Below are 16956 nucleotides of genomic sequence, written 5' to 3' on the forward strand. Positions count from 1 at the left end.
TGTGTATATATATATATATATATATATAAAATGTCAACATTTATGACTGTATTTGTGCTTTTGTTGAGGAATGCTTTGGCATGGTCTTATGGCAAGGTGGCCTAGCAGTGTTCTTCCAAAGTGCTACTGAGTGCAAGTGGCTTACTCCAAAGTAAAAATCCACAGGAATGCAGTCAGAGACCAAAAAGTTAGTGCATAATATAGTGTAAGTAAAGGAAAGGCAAACTCCATGCAACACACTGTAACCATGTATAAAAAATCCTAACGTCCTCTTCTCTATCATGGAGTTGGGGCTGTACAGGTCGTCTAGTCCAAACCCCTGCTCAATGTAGAACCAGCCTAGCGCAGCCTAGAAACACACATATTAGAGTGTCTCCAGGCCCCTGATCAACCTCGTTGCTCAGTTCTACACCTGCTCCACTTTGTCCACATCCTTTTTGAAGTGAGGCCTCCAGAACTCTACACAGTACTCCAGATGGGGCCTGACTAGGGCTGCCAAATCCCCCCGGGGGGCGGATTTCCCCCTGCTTTGGAGGCCCGATTTCTGCCACGGCGGAATCGGGCCCCGGGGGGAACTCCACCCCCCGAAGCTGCGTCAGAGGTGACGCACGACGTAGGGCACGTTGGGGGCGTGGCCCAAATCATCGGGGGGAAACATATGGTTTTCCCCCGATGATCTGGGCCACGCCCCCAACGTGCCCTATGTCATGCGTCACTTCCTGTGATGTTCTGGCGGCACACGCACACTTCATGCGTGCGCGCGTGTCCCTCGGCAGCTCCCGGACGGAAGAAACACTCCCCGCCAGTGAGTCATGCCGACTTGACAACCCTAACTATATGGCATGACTTCCCTGCTGAGATCGCTCCCCTCCCCTAACTCTGCCTCCCCAGGCACTGCCCCCAAATCTCAAGAATTTCCTGAGCCAGAGCTGGTAACCTTCAAAGGTCATAAAGCACTCCAGTTCACCATCAAGGGTGGGTTACAGCAGAGGTGTCATTTGTTATGAAGGCCTGATCTGACATAAGTGTCACTTGTTGGTCAGGCCAGGCCATGCATGCCATAAAATGATACAGGATGCCCACTGGAAGGAAAGGATGTAACAGCGACCAATATACCATATGAAAAAGAGAAATGTTCCCATGATACTTGTATCAACTAGAGTAGACCAAAGCTAGTGTGTATTTGGGCTCAGGACTGGTTCAGGTATTTTGACACCTCAAGTAAGGTTCAGCTTTGCCCCTTCCTGCCCAAGCCACTCAAGCAGCTAAACAACATGGGTTCATACCTACAGTTTCCTGGGGCATAATTTTAATATATATAAGGATTGTCGCCAGTCAGAAGTGAACCGAGCTAAACCCAATAGTGCTGGCAGTGCCAGAGGACCTGTTTGGCTCAGACCCAACCAATGGCACTGATGCCAGGCACAGACTCTCGTTGCCTTCCCCATCAGTCAGATCTGATGCTCATTCACATTACAGATCCCCCTTTTCTGCTTTCTGCTCTACATGAGGAACTATTACAGCTCAGAATGCCTGTAATGGATTGCCAAGGGATTAACTAAAGTGGTGCCCTAATCATTTTCAAAACAGCAGGTAGGGTTGTGCTAACATGACTCAAAACTTCCGTGTAAAGCTTTCAAAGAACAGGGTGAGAAACTGGCTATGAAATGGAGGCACTGATGTCAACATGACATCAGTGGGAAGTCTGAGGCAACAGCAGCAGCAAAGAACTATCTGAACTACTTGGGGGATTTATTTTTTAGAGCTCTGCTTTGTAGAATGTTGACTTCCCTTGGTGTACAAGAAGCAGGCTATGTGTGCTGACAGATGAATTGCTTTTCAGATACATTTCTTCAGTAATGCCTCTGTTTGGCTTAACCACCCACAAAAATCACCACTTTGTTTACTCCAATCATGCACATTATGGCCTCATTAAATAAAACCCCTGGAGTGTGTTATTGCTGCTTTGAAATATAACCACATTTTCACAAATTTTAATAGTTTATATTAGAGATACATACTCATAAAGTTACAATTCGCACAGGTGGCTCATATTTGTCTGCTGTGCCATATACCAGAGTTGTGTAGAACATTTTAAAATATTACGTGGAAAATATGGGGATTCATTAGCATGGCTTTTCGTCTTCTTCCAGGCACCTGGTATTGAAATCACTCTTAAACTGGTTACAAAAAGTAATATTAAAACAGGGAATGCTGCGAACGTTAACCCAGATTTGATTGTCAGGTGAATTTATTTCTCTCAATGCCATTGATCAAAAATGATCAGATCACCTTGATGATCATTGTCAAAGTTTGTGTTGAGTTTTGTGCCTACACAGTAGTCACTTATTCTACAAGGCCAGGTTGCTGCAGCTGAAGTTCCAGTTGTCAACCTCTGAACAGCTTGTTCCAGTTGCCATTAACCCCATTAACTATTATACCATTACACCATTTCCACCATCACACGATATTTCTGGTCCCATGTCATAATAGTGTTCATTGGTATATATATGATGGTATACTTCTCCCATGTCAGTAAATGGAGGGAGAAATGAATTTATATAAAGAGCAGACACTGAAGACACCTAAATAGTAAGTCTATTTTTTTCTTTTTAATCATCTGCCTTTTAAAATTGGAAGTGGCAAAGGACAAGTGGTGAGGGAAGGGAAGGTGGCTGCTATGAGAAATCAGTATAATTGCTCAAGAATTTAGTGTAATGACACAAATTCATTTAAACACGTCCAAACAGCTTAATGAAAGATCAGCTTCCTGCTCACAACCAGTGAATAGGACATGAGCCAAACCAGTCGGTGCCCAACCATGCCTAATTAATACATAGTTGATGACTAATGAAGTGGGATGGATTTACTGGTCTGAGACACAGATGTTTGAGTATGTGTACATACGTATGTGTACATACACATTGTTGCACTTGAAAACTGTACATATGCAAACATATTTGCATATGTACATACACATTGTTGCACTTGAAAACTTAGTGTGGTAACACACACCCTCGCTCTCATACCCTACCATGCATATGCTGCCACAAACTTGCATATACGTGCTCTCACTGACACTGACATAAGGACACATATTCTGTTTTGCATGCTTGCGCACTCATCCTTACAAGGAATGCACAGAGCATGATACTTTTGTTTTGTGCAGATCTACCTGCCACTGAGGCTGTGAAGATGTGTGTTACACTGAGCAGCTCATTCCTTTGTAGATCTGCATGAAGAGAAAATACCTGGGGCTTTCTTGTGAGACGTGTCACTTGAATGGAATGTTTCCTACTCAGGCAAAACTAGAAAAAACAGAACTGTGATATGACCATGTTGCCTGTGGGATGGTGGGAGATCAGCCACTGTGCTGTCTGCATACCATAGTGCATACATGACTTAAGATTTCTGTATTTGGAATTTGATTTTTTTTAATCATCAGTTTATTTTTCTGCAAAACACCAGTTACTACAGTAGTAATTCTCAGTGACTTGGGAGCCACATGTGGCTCTTTGATATGCCACATGTGGCTCTTCTTGGCACTATGCCTCATAGCACCTGCCCCATGCTCCAGGAAAGTGGGCAATTTCGTTAGAAATTGGAATGATTTCATCATCACTATGGGCCCAAGATAAAGCTGTTTTATGTTATAATCACAACACAACTCATCCATCACAATTAATGTAATCAAGGCTCTGCAGATGTAAGGTTTTTGTGTTTGAGGCTGGCTCAATATATGCAGCCAAATAAGGTGGTAGAATGGGGCATATCACTGCTGAATTCTAGCCCTTAAAAATCTCCCAGTAGTGGAGAAAGATAGCTCTAGCTGCTGAGAGGTACTCTGGTAAGTTAAAAAGTTACATTATACATTACTTTTTGTGCATGTTTGGATTGATATGCAGGACATACTGTAGTTATGTAGCTCTTCTGATAAATGGGAATGGCAAATGAGGCTCTCCATGAGCCACAGAGTACCACTGCCTAGCATATAGATAAATGCCCCAATAGCTTCTCTACACAATTCTTTTGAGTATGCTAATAGGATACAGAGAGGGAATTGCTAGGAAGATTTCCTACGAACATTGCAGTAGTGTGAAACAAGTATGACCTCGAGCTAGACAAGGACCTTCTTGTTCACCTTGTTCTTAATCTCAACACTGCAGTGCTCTCCCCTCCAATCAGTTTTTCATTATTATTTTTTTTAAAAAGACCTGATACTCAACAGCTTTAAATAGGAATGGGCACAAACCAGGAAAACGCAGTTCAGTTCGTGGTTCATGGCATGCCGGGTTCTCGAACCATGAACCATCACAAACTTTTTAGCACTAAACAAACTGGACCCATTCATGAGGTTCATGATGTGGTAGGATGCCATCTCTGGTGTGCTAGAGACACCAAACTCACAAGGGATCTTCAGCTAACTCTTCTCTATCAGCCCTCCATGTCTGGTGAAGACTGGATTTACGAGGTCCAAGTGACATCCTCCCAAAGAAGGTGCCCTCAGGAAAGTCCTTTCTGGGGAAATGGCAGAAATGACAGGTGCAGGATTAGGAGGTTTAGGAGTGTATAGAATGGACCCTGTGCAAGCTAGAGCCATCAAACTCACAGGGCACCTTTCCAAATTGCTCCTTTACATGCCCTCCACATTACATGCAGATTGGACTTAGGGGATCCAAGTTACAGCCCCCCAAAGAAGAGTCCCTCAGGAAAGTGCTTTAGGGGAAAATGTCAAGCACAGATTCGAAAATATATGGACTGGACCCCCTGCAAGCTGCACACACCAAACACACAGGGAACCTCACCCAGCCACCTGCTCCTCTACAGTCTCTCCAAGTTGGCAGTGGATTACATTTCTGGGGTTCCATTTATGGAAGCCCCCCCAAAAAAAGGTCTCCCACATTTATGCCGTTCCACCCCTCCTGAATGTGAACACCTCTGTGTGCCATAAGGGTGAAAGTGGGTGCAAAGGTTGCTCATTGTAAGGGGAATAAGTCCTCCACCCCCTGTGCACCAAAGGCCCCCATCCCTGGGCACCAAATCCATCCTGCGAACCTACTGGAGCCCGGCCCTAGCAGGACATCACCAGGGGTCTCAGAGCTTCCTTTCACTGATCTATTCCTGGGGCTCTCCACAAAGGCAAAAGAATTGTTAGCACTGCCCAGAGACACCAACAGTTGCTAACACTCTTTGGAGAGGAGGACTCTGACATCGGTCTTTCAGAGGGTGGGGGGAAACCCGCAGTTTGGAAACATTTCTGCACCCTCCCCAGTGTGGCAGAGTGCCAGGTGTGCCACACCCATGTCTGGAGAAGTGCAACCACCAACACTTGTCCTCCTCCTCCCTCTACAGGCACTGGCTAAGGGTGCACCCGACTATGTTGCCACTAGAGGAAAGAGTGGCGACCAGGGGGATGAAGGAGAGGCCCACTCCCTCTCCACAGGGAGAAGTGGAGGGGGAGCAGAAAACCCCTCCAAAAAAGGCTCCTCAGGGTGCCATGGGTGGGACATTAAGGTGGGTCACTCTCTAAGAGGTCAAAAGAGCTTCATGAAGGGCCCAGGAAGCAGTCACTTGCCTTATCAGCAAGATATTTGCTGTGGATGGCCAACCTTTCTTCCTCATGGAGGATGTAGCCTTTTGCTGGCTGCAGTGGTGATGGTCAAGGCTCAGCTTTCCAGAGTGCAAGGCATAACTGTGCACTTCAGGGCAGACCTCTGGAACAGCCAGCAGGACTGTCAGGGCATGGCCCAGGTCACAAGAGAGGACAGTCCTGCCACCAGGCTACAAAGTGGTTCTGTGCCACGTGCGGCGGATAAATGAAGACCACATGGCACAAAACATCACCAGCATGATACTGAGTAGCCTGAGAGAGTGGGTGGATGGCAGCAACATCATCTGTGGCTACATGGTCACGGATGACGGCACCAACATGCCGGCAGCAGTTATTGGCAGCCAGCAGTGCCTGTTAAGCTTTACAGTCTGTCAGAAATGTATCCATTAACAAACTGCCATGAATGGCTTGAAAGTTCATGGAATGTTTGTGCTGGGAGTCCTGCCGTGAACTGCCCAAAATATGTCATGAACTTTTCTTTGTGAGCTGGTTCGTGCCCATCCCTAGCCTTAAATACTCCATTTCCACATAGTGTTTGCCTCAGGTTCATGAACCTCTTGGGGCTCCCCCAGCTTTTCTCAGTCTTTCTCAAACTTGCTTTTTTGGGGGAAAGATTGCAGTAAAACCAAATGGCTGGTGTGTGGGTGGGAAAACTCAGACTTTCTGACCTACATGGCAGCCATTTTACCTAACCGTGTCCCCACAGCAGCCATTTCATTCTCCTACCTCCAGCGGGGTTATTATTTTTAAAATATTTGGCCTTTGAACGTTGTTATATCAATACATTATACCAATATGTGTACCAAGTTCTGTGAATTCACAGCTTTCATTTTTAAAAAGTTTCTAACCCTCTCCATTGCAGAGATATAAAGGAAAAGGCATATCAGTGAAATAGAATGGCCTAGACTTACTTTTTAAAATAAAAACTGGGAATTCAGAGAATCTTGTACAGATACTGGTATAACCTTTTTTATATATAACAATATCCTAGTGCTGATTTTTCAAAAAACATTTTTTTAGAGTCCTGGTGACTCAAAGGGGAAGGGGGTGTGGCCACCAGTGTTCCCTCTAAGCTGAGTTAGTGTGGGCTAGCTCAGTTTTTTAGCCTCCAGCTCACACATTTTTGTCTTAGCGCCAGAGCAAACTAATTTATGCAGTAGCCAAATCGCTCGCTCACAACTTTAATGCCAGTAGCTCAGAAAGTAGAATTTTTGCTCACAAGACTCCACAGCTTACAGGGATCATTGGTGGCCACTGCTTGGATACTGGGGCAGGGAAGCTGCAGGGCAACCTGCCATGTAGAAGTCCTGTTGCTGCTGTGCAGCACCAGCAATGGGCAAACCATGCCAGTCCATCACCATGTGAAAACCACCTCCGTATGTCCTGATAAGCAATGAGCAGGTTTGGCTCTCATCTTGCTTTTTGAGGTGCTTGTCTTTTTATAATTTCACAAACTGTTTTGTATGTGTCATGATCTGGCCTGTGCCAGTACGGACTAGCCAGCCTAGAAGAAGCCCCACCCTTGTCTGTGGATGGCCAATTTAATTACTCTAGCATCAGCAAGCATAATGGCCTGGTGCCTATCAGATAAAACAGCAAATCAGCAAATATTGTGGTCAGTGGGGGAAGAAACATTTGCACATTCTGTTCATATTAGGAAACGTTACTACAATAAAGAAGAATGAAAGTTGCTTCGAAATTACCTGGCTGGTAAAAATAGTTAGTGTTCCTTTCTGAGATGCTGTTACCAAAAAATCCAGCTGTGATATCTTTACCATGCACTTTATTACATCACGTCTCTTGACTCCTGCCAAAGACAAAATGCTTCATATTTTTTTAAAATGCACCACAATAAAGTGTCTAGGAATTAGGTAACAACTAAAAGCAAGATATGAATCATCTAACTTCGAGACCCAAGTACAAGGTGATAAAAATGGTTTACAATAATAAAATTAGATTTTAATGACATTGGTTACTTAAACATGAGTTTTCTGCTGCCATTATTATGTCTGCTAAAACTGTTACAGATACACATCAACGTGCATAGAATATAGAATAAGGAATCATAGGTATCACATAGATACTCTGTATCTAGCACATTGCTATCCCGCCCTTCTTCCAAGGAGCCCAGGGTGGCATGCATTTTTTTCTCTTCTCTATATATGTCATGTCCCAAAAATCAAAATAATATGACTGCTATGAACCAATCTACTTATTTTCTTATGAATATGTTCCCCATTTCCTCAAGCAATGGAAGTAGTGATGCTTGATCACCCACAAGTTGGGCTCATACCCTGTTCACTGGTCACAACCATGGAGCTGATTTTTCAGTTTGACTGTTAATTGACCCATTTGTGGCTATTTGTTAGGTTACTTCACTTTATTCTTTCCAGACCATGCAATATAGCACAAATGGCTTTTTCTACATGAACATTGTCGCACAGCCCGAAAGAGTTCTACTACCCTTCCATCCTTACCACACAAATAGACAATTACAACAGTTACAACTTATTTAAATCAGTCATAAATAAATACTGTGCTTTAATAAGAAGGCTAGGGCCTTCAGAGTTCATCGAAGCTGCCCCTAGTGACCAGTGTTCCCTCTAAGCTGAGTGAGTGTGAGCTAGCTCACAGTTTTTTAGCCTCCGGATCACAGATTTTTGTCCTAGCTCAGGAAGGAGGGCTCCAGAGCAAGCTAACTTATGCAGTAGCCAAATTGCTCACTCACAACTTTAATGCCAGTAGCTCACAAAGTAGAATTTTTGCTCACAAGACTCCACAGCTTAGAGGGAGCATTGCTAGTGACCCAGTGACTGCCAATCAGTTTGAATCAGAAGATTCTTAGTGCATGCATAGTTTTGCCAAAAACCGAAAGCAACCTCTTTGGCAGGCATTCATGGTTGTTTGATGAAAACTGAACAGGCTAGATGATTGGCTCATAAATGACTGATACCTTCGAACACACTAAGTTCGACTGTTGAACACATTCATGGCAGCATCCCTAATCAAGACATTCTGAATTCAGTTTCCTTTGGATGGAAGAGCAGTAGAAGTTCAAGCTGCATTTCCAATATTTGCTTTACATGCAAGAAGTTGATAAATGGAGGCACTTCCTGTTGCAAGAAGACCACCTTACACACGACAAGTGCAATTTGGACACCCCCCCCCCAAGTTGCACCCCAGCTCTAGCTAATCCCAGCTAGAAAGTCCCATTCCTTTCTTGTTCTTTCTCCCAACTCATTCACAGTGACCAAGCCTGTCAGACTGACAACACTATTGTCCCTTCGAAAAAGAGACTGTGGTCCCCAGACTAGTTCTAGATGGCCTAATGCATCACAAAAAAGAATAAATAGAAAGTTTAATAACGGATCAAACATTTACAAGATGATTTATAGTTAGTTCTTTCCTAAGGCGGGCACCTAATTATAATCTTAGTTGACTAATGAATTGTAATCTATTAAACCATTAAATCAGCAAATATGTGCCTATAAGAAAAATAGTCCCAAAGAGAAAGAATGTTTTCCTTCCATGCTTATGATTATATATACATCAGTGACATGTACACCTGACTCTAACCTATGGTCCAAACTACAGATATCAGGGAAATCACATCTGTATCAGGGGAGATATTCTGCAGGCACAGCTGATCCATTTAAACTGCCCATTATCCCAGTATGGCATGGCATGATAGGAAGATAGATTTCCCAGTCTGTATTGTCATCATAATTCATGGCTTCTGGTTACTCACAATACTCCAGACTCACCACAACATAAAAGCACTTATCAGAAAAAAAGATTTGGAGAGCAGTGTGCAGGAGGCAGCCACTGCAAGCCCTGTTATGTAAGAAGGGATGGGAAGCTGCAGGACAGTAGTTCCAAAAACATCCATGTTCACAGGGCTTTTTTTGTAGAAAAAGTCCAGCAGGAACTCATTAGCATAATAGGCCACACCCAGCAGCAGAAACCATTAGCATATTAGGCCACACCCCTGATTGCACCACTCATTAGCATATTAGGCCGCATTCCCATGTTACCAGAAGTGTGGTCATCCAGCCACACCCACCTTTTGTTTTCTTATTCTGTTTACCTTGTTTGTTGTCAAAACCCAGGGCTTTTTTTGTTGCAGGAACTCCTTTGCATGTTAGGCCACACACCCCTAATGTCATTAGCCAATTCTAATGAGTTTCTACTGCTGGGTGTGGCCTGTTATGCTAATGAGTTCCTGCTGGTTGTGGCTAACTTGGGAGCCAGCCGGAACTCCGTTCCTGGGCGTTCCTGCCCAAAAATAGCCCTGCATGTTCATATATGTTGCTCTCTCAGAGCCAGAATGGTATAATGTTTGTAGTGTTGGACTAGGATCCAGGTCTCCTCCAGTCTAAATCCCTACTCAGCCGTGAGGCAAACTGGGTGACTTTGCACCAGCTAGTTTCTCTCTGACCCTAACCTACCTCACAAAGTTTCTGTGAGGCTAAAATAGAGGGGAGGGCTATATATACTTAGGGTCACTAGGACTTGAAAAATTCATGGAGGTTTGAGGGCAGCGCCTGGGGAGGGCAGAGTCTGGGAGGGGAGGGACCTCAATAGGATGTGATGTCACTCACTGTGATGTCAAATCATTTAATGTTGTGTCCATCTCAAAGCTCAGTTTCGCCCTCCCCTTTCTGGTCAGCTGGTCCAATTCCTCTACTTCCTCCCAGGAAAATTCAAGTTAAGAAATTAATTTCCTACTCCATATCACTTCTCCTGGCCTTTTCCTCCCACCTGATATCACTTGTAGGATTCTGTATATGTGTATGTTCTGTATGTCATACTCATTCTTTGATCCAAAATGTCTGTATTTGTGTAGTTTGCAGCTATTCAGTTATGTCCCATTCAGCCTAAAAAAACCCCCTCTTAATAGCTTCATCAGGGTTTCGTCAAAGAGAAAAATCCACTTTGAAGGCACCTTGGAAGATACCAGATTACATCAGCCCCATCCTTCTCTTAATCCCCAACTGGCCTGTGGCCTTTAGCGTCTTTTACAGGTAAGAATCAGTTTCACGTAATCTCTATATTAAAATCACAGGAGAAATGGATTACAGCATCCACTCTCTTGTAAACGATCTAGGATTTTAGTTTCTCCTTGACTCTATGGTATACCACAGACTCTGCTCACTGAAGCTGCCATTTTCTCCAGGAGAGAATCTTGAAAACTATTAGCAATCCAGGGAGAACTCCAGGTCCCACCTTGAAGTTGGCAGCCGTACTATATGCTGCCCTGTGCTTCTTGGAGGAAGGGAAAGATAAAGCTGAGATAGATACAACGTATATGGCACTCCGAATCATAACCAGGTAGGCTGAAATATATTTAAACAGACTTAATGCCAAGGAAAACTATAGGCACAGTCCAGGATATAATTAAGCATCTTAAAGATTTTGGAGAATTTTGAAGCAACTGAGGCATAATTAATTTATGTCAATTGCTGTAAAACTTCATAGCACAGGTGGGGCTCACATGACTGAATGCATCATCAAAAATCAAATTCCCTCAAGTTAGAAACCATGTGTCAAGAAACTAATCTAGCCCTACCCCCACCATGCTTGTTTTCTCTGTGAGGCAGAATTTAAGTTTTACTTGAGGAATATTCCATTATTGGTGTCCTTACCTGTGATTTAACCCAGTTTTTTGGGGAGGGAATTTAATATCTCAAGTCAGACTCCAATGTAACTCGTGGTAGAAAAACATCCCACAAAAAAACAGACTGCTTGTCATGGCAAAAGACTTGTTTCATAATAAACAGATCCTGAATAAAGCTTTCACACAAGACGGAAGACACCTAACATTAAGAATGGCTAATGCTGTTAGCACCTGGGATATTTTTCTACCCAGGAATATATCAGTGGTAAAAAGAGTAACCAGGTCCCCACTGGGGCAGAGGATCTCCCACCTGGCTTCTGTTTCCCACTGCCATGTTTAGTGGCATCAGGAGAAAACTTGGACATGACATTAGTCCTCACTAGAAATTACCAGAAACTCTATGGTTTTACCATAGAGTTTCTGGTGATTCCTAGAGAGATGTGACATCACATTTGGGTTTCCCCAGAAGCAACGTCATGCTGTTGCTGACAGCTGCCCACCCGTGGCCCTGCCACCCAGTCTTCCCCTTTCCATGCCTGGCAACTCGAGTGGCAGATGTTTTCCGGGTTTTCTGGAGTGGTCAACAGGTGGATTATCTGGACAGATTGTATCTCTACAGAGTTCTTTAATATGCTTCCATGTGTTATATATCTGGTCTCCTACAGACAAGTCTGCACCAGTGGTCTCAGTAACTTAACAACAACTTATTTATTCAGGAATTTTTCATTCCTTCAGAACCAAAGAGGGGAAAGAAACTTTACCCAATAAAATTGAATCAAGAACCAAAAAGGTTTTTAAAAAGTGCAAACAAACCCTGAAATGCATTAGGTCACAATAATTATTCCTTGTCTACTTGTCTTTTGTAAATGTTAACGAGACTTTCATTGGGCCCTTATATGTTTTTTAACCTTTTCTCAAAATAAATATTTGTATTTTACTTATAATAAGTTTATATGAGGTTTTAAGTACTGGCCCACCACCAGGGTTTTTTTTTCTTATCTTTTTGGTTCTTGATTTTTTATTCCTTCTACACAGAGGGTGTGTTCAGACGGGGCATTTGCAACGGTATAGGTGCCGGTTGGAATCGGTGTACTTACCGGCGTTCACATGGCGAACATCTGCCTTCCGTCCCTAACTGTTGCAAAGAGCTTTACACCGTTGTATTCTGCCACTAGGTCCCCAAGTGGTGGTATCCTGAGTGCAACGGTTGTAATCGCTTTACCCCCCGTCTGATTGCTCTCCAACGTTGTAGAGCCACTTCCGTTCGGAAGCCCGAGGCTTCCGATTTTCGCCCACCATTTTTTTTGTTAGGTCAGCAATATGCGCTTGGGCGAAGCTTCGCCCCGGCGTTTGTTTAAAAAGAAAAAGAAAAAGTCCTTAGTTAAAGGTTTTGGAGGACTCCAAGACCTCAGGGAGGCCAGTTTGGTCTTTAAACGTTAAAGGTAAGTCCTTACCTTGAAACTTTAAATGTAAGATGGGGTGTTTTGCGCATGCGTGAAGATCGCCATTCTGTGGATGGCTGCCTATGTGCATGATCAAACTGAGTTAAAAAAAAAAAAAGCCGACGCCCGCTGCATGTGAACGGGCATTCAGCGATGGGCTCCGCAGACAGGAGGTAAGTGTGATCACGTTTCAGCCGGCATAAACTGCACCGGTTCCAACCGGTACAGTTTATGCCGGCTGAAACGCCCCTCTGAACGCACCCAGTGAGAGGATACCTATTACCCCCTATGGAGTATTATCAAACTGTGCATGTTAAGTGCTGTCAAATGTCAGCCACTTTATGGTGACCCCATAAGGTTTTCAAGGCAAGTGATTAAGCAGAGGTGGTTTGCCATTGCTTTCCTCTGCAAAGTCATCGTTGGTAGTCTCCCATCCAACCAATACTGCTTAGCTTATTAGATCTGATGAGACTGGGCTATACTGTACCATTTCACACCCCACCAACAAATTACACTACAAGTTTATCACTGCAGTGAAAACAAGGCATGGATTTAATAGCAGGGTGGGCATTTTCAGACATTTAGTTCAGCATACAGCTGCTTTATTAAGCAAAAGAGCAGCTTAAAGATGTGTAAACAGGAACAGATGTGTAAAATGGAACAGATGGCCGATGTTCATTTACTGCGTCTTCCAGCAGGGTTATACAGTGCATTTTCCAACTAATACAATAGCGTCTTTGGAGATTCAAGAATGTTAATTTTTTTTAAAGCTTGAACACTTTGAATCTGAGTCTCTGTGATCCAAATAATATCTTCTTCTGGGACTTTCTTAAGTGCTACTTTGTTGCTGTCAATGGAGCCCTGCTGTAGTTGATCATTTCATAAGAGAGATGTTTTGCCAAGAGGCACTTTGGCTCTTAAAAATCTGCGTTTGTGTGTGTATGATTTTAAATAAACAAACTATTATGAAAGTAAAGGTAAAAGATTCCCTTGCTCGAAAGCCAGTCGAATCCGACTCTAGGGTTGCGGTGCTCATTTCAGTTTCCAAGCCGAAGAGCCAGCGCTGTCCGAAGACATTTCCGTGGTCATGTGGTCGGCATGACTAGATGCCGAGGTGCATGGAATGCTGTTACCTTCCCACTGAAGCAGTACCTATTTATCTACTTACAATTTCTTGCTTTCGAACTACTAGGTTGGCAGGAGCTGGAACTAGATATGGGAGCTCACTCCGTCATACGGCACTCAGGTCTCGAACTGCTGAACTACCGACCTTCCAGCCTGCCCCTGAATTATTGTTGCCCCAGCATGACTGAGTTGAATAGACTGTGTACCCAAAGAATTGTATTGGTTCCCAGCCTGCTTGCAATCACAACTCTAAGTACTGGTGTTGACTCATATGGCCTGGGTCAACCAGGATATGGCCTGCCACCAGGATATCTGAAGTACTGCTTGCTCACAACCAAACCTGCCTGACCATTCCTCAGAGGCCCTGCTTTGGATGCTCCCACCTTTTGAGGTAAGGTGGGTGGCTACCAGCAATGAGGCACCATTACGGAGAAGGATCTCTGTGTGGCCTTTCCTCCCTTTATATGTCTGCTCATGATAGAGAATGTTAATCTTTGGGTAAAAACAGTTTTATTTGCCTGCCCTACTAGTTGTGTACAATAAAGATTTGTTTTAGTCATTCTTGCCGCTACTGGTTGTTGTTTTTTGCCACCCCAGGGGCTTTTTAATTGTATTTTCTACAAACTACAAAGAAATAAGGAAGGGAATCTACAAACTATAGGAGAAAGTAAAGAAAAAACACTAAACACCCAAGAGATGGTGGTCATACATAATGCTTAAAAATTAGCTTTTACCTTAAATTTCAGTTATACTACATTGGATGTGGTCATCAGCCATAATATTAATAATATCCAGAAAAGAAATGAAACACCAACATATCTGACTTCTTAAGAAGCACTAAAAAATATGATTAAGAAAAAACATTTTAAAGAATTCTAGAGAGTGATAACAACTCATTTGTTCTCCTTTTTCTTTCTCAACTGGTAACTCGGTTTTGGGGCAGCTGCCCCACGTTTTGAATCTGAGTCCTCGTCAGAAGATGCCACCGCTCCTCCTTCTTCACTTCCCTTGCCGCTGTCTTCTTCCTCCTTATCTTCTTCTTCTGCTGGTCGTGTATGATGATGCAAAAATTCACGTGTCTTTACAACGGAGTCAATTTTTTCCTTCTTATTGTTGAATTTGAAGATTATGCCTTCGGGCACGATCCATCTGTAGGGGATGTTGTTTTTCTGTAAAAATAAAGCCAGGTCTCTGAATTTCCTTCTCTTCTTCCTTATCTCAAACGGAATGTCCTTCAAAAAATTTATTTATTTGTCCTTGATCTTCAAGGTAGTTCCACTTGTAGCTTTGAGTATTTGGTCTCTCACTTGCCTTCTGGAGAATCTCACCATCACCTCCCCGGGCAGATTATTCTTTCTTGTGTACTCAGAATACGACCTGAAGATCGTATCTATTTTGCTTTGTAGAAAATCTGCTTTTAAATCTGCTACCGAGCCCAGAGTATCACACATGATCTGTTTTAAATCTTCTCCCTTCTCTTATGGAACCCCTTGGAATCTTAGGACATAGCTTGCCTTTTCCATTTGCAGCTGTAACAAATGAGACTAATCGGCTGGCCTCTTTTTTTCCATCACCTGCATTTGTTTTTTAAGCTTCTGAGTATTGGCATCCACTTCCTTGAGCTCTTGCTCCATTTTCCCTGTTTTTTTTTAAACAATTTCCTTAAGCTGGCTTTGTTGTGCATCGAACTTTTGATTCAATGCCATCACTTGTTCCAGCACAGGGCGCAATGCTTCTGTCAGCATCCTTTGGAAGTCTGTAGTAATGTCCTGTCTAGGGGCAGAACTCGCTGGGCTGGCATTTCCGTCATGGAACTTCAGTTTCAGTTGCTTGTCCTTCTCATCCTTCTTTGGAGGTGCCATGTTTAAAATTGTTTACTTTTTGCAAAAGTTATCAAAATCTCTAGAATCTTTATAAATGCTTGGTAAGTTCTTTAGAGCTTTTTATTTCAGTCCACTTTTCTTACATAGCCCGCCCCCCCCTTCAGTCTGTTGGAAAGAGTTCAATTTTCGTTTGCGGGGGAGAGTTTCCTTCCCCCCCCTCTTGATTTAAGGGGAGGTTTTCAGCTAGTTTCCTGGTGTTCTCGCTTTAACAGTAACTCACATTTCAATGTTGAAAACGCTTTATCAAAAAGATTGCCTGACCACCAAGCACTTGATCTGGTGAGCTGCTCTTTGTCCCATTCAGGAACTCTGCAGTGGGACCATCAGGGCAAAGGGATGCCTTGATCCACTGGCTGTGTGCCGGGGGGAGAGGCAGACTTAAAGCCCCATGGCTGGGAGCCCATTCCCAGGGCTCCGAGGGAGCACAGACAATTGTGCCCCCTCACAGCCCACGTCCTCGGGAGCTCCAGAGGACCGCGGCCGCCATCAAAATGCCAAAACCGGAAGTCACCGCTACTGGTATTTTGATCCTTTTTGCTTTTATGTAATTTTATACCTTGTTTCAGTAAGGCCTGTTAGCTGCTGTGATGATGGTCAAAAGACAGGATATCAAGGAGACTTCCGGTCGAGCTAAGATGGAGGACTGACGCACTTTCACTTTTGTGCGAAGTGGGCGACGGCCGCTTTTGACAGTTTGGGCAGTTATCAGCCCAACGCATCGCTCCCCAGCGAGGGGGGGGGACAAGCAGGCAGCAGCGCCTAAGAGGGAGTGTGAGATTGGCGTGATTCCGCTTCGGAAGAAGCGGAAACAGGCTTTGATCTCCTCCCCCGAAGAAGGCAAGTGCCGAGCAACTCTCCAGCGGCCGTTCGAGCCGGTGTACCGGTTTAAATTCTCCATCAGCCGACCTCTTGAAGATGGGCAACAACAGTGAGTGAAAAGAAGCAATGCGAAACCCGTTTTGATCGCGTAGATAACAATAAACGTCCCGCTTACCTGAACTGTGATAAAAACCTAATTGAATTAAGCGGTTGAGCAGATAAAGAATAAATATTCCCAGAACTTTGATTCCGGTAAAGAAATAGTTGATTGAAGGCTATAAAATAGCAAAAAAGCATATTGTTTAACATTCCTGCGGTGAGAACTGAGATGTGCGCGCAGCAGAAAAAACGAAACTGACGAACAGTATCACGGGAAGATATAGGTTGGTGTAACCAGCAAAGCGTTCCGAGTGGGTTGAACAGGAAGACGACATCCTAGAAGGGCAACAACCAACAGGA

General features: G+C 43.7%; 1 protein-coding gene across 1 annotated transcript in view; it reads right to left on the bottom strand.

Moving 5' to 3' along the window:
• WDR64 (WD repeat domain 64) overlaps positions 1–16956 on the bottom strand; it is a gene marked incomplete at its 3' end in the record, with an annotated part of 128473 nt that overhangs the window by 93278 nt on the left and 18239 nt on the right. Inside the window, exon 4 of the mRNA XM_015424565.1 lies at positions 7315–7418. Within this exon, the coding sequence (XP_015280051.1) occupies positions 7315–7418 (104 nt within the window). The remainder of the gene's footprint in view (positions 1–7314; positions 7419–16956) is intronic.

This window comes from Gekko japonicus, unplaced genomic scaffold, assembly GCF_001447785.1.
Source record: "Gekko japonicus isolate JY-2015 unplaced genomic scaffold, Gekko_japonicus_V1.1 scaffold392, whole genome shotgun sequence".
NCBI lineage: Eukaryota > Metazoa > Chordata > Lepidosauria > Squamata > Gekkonidae > Gekko > Gekko japonicus.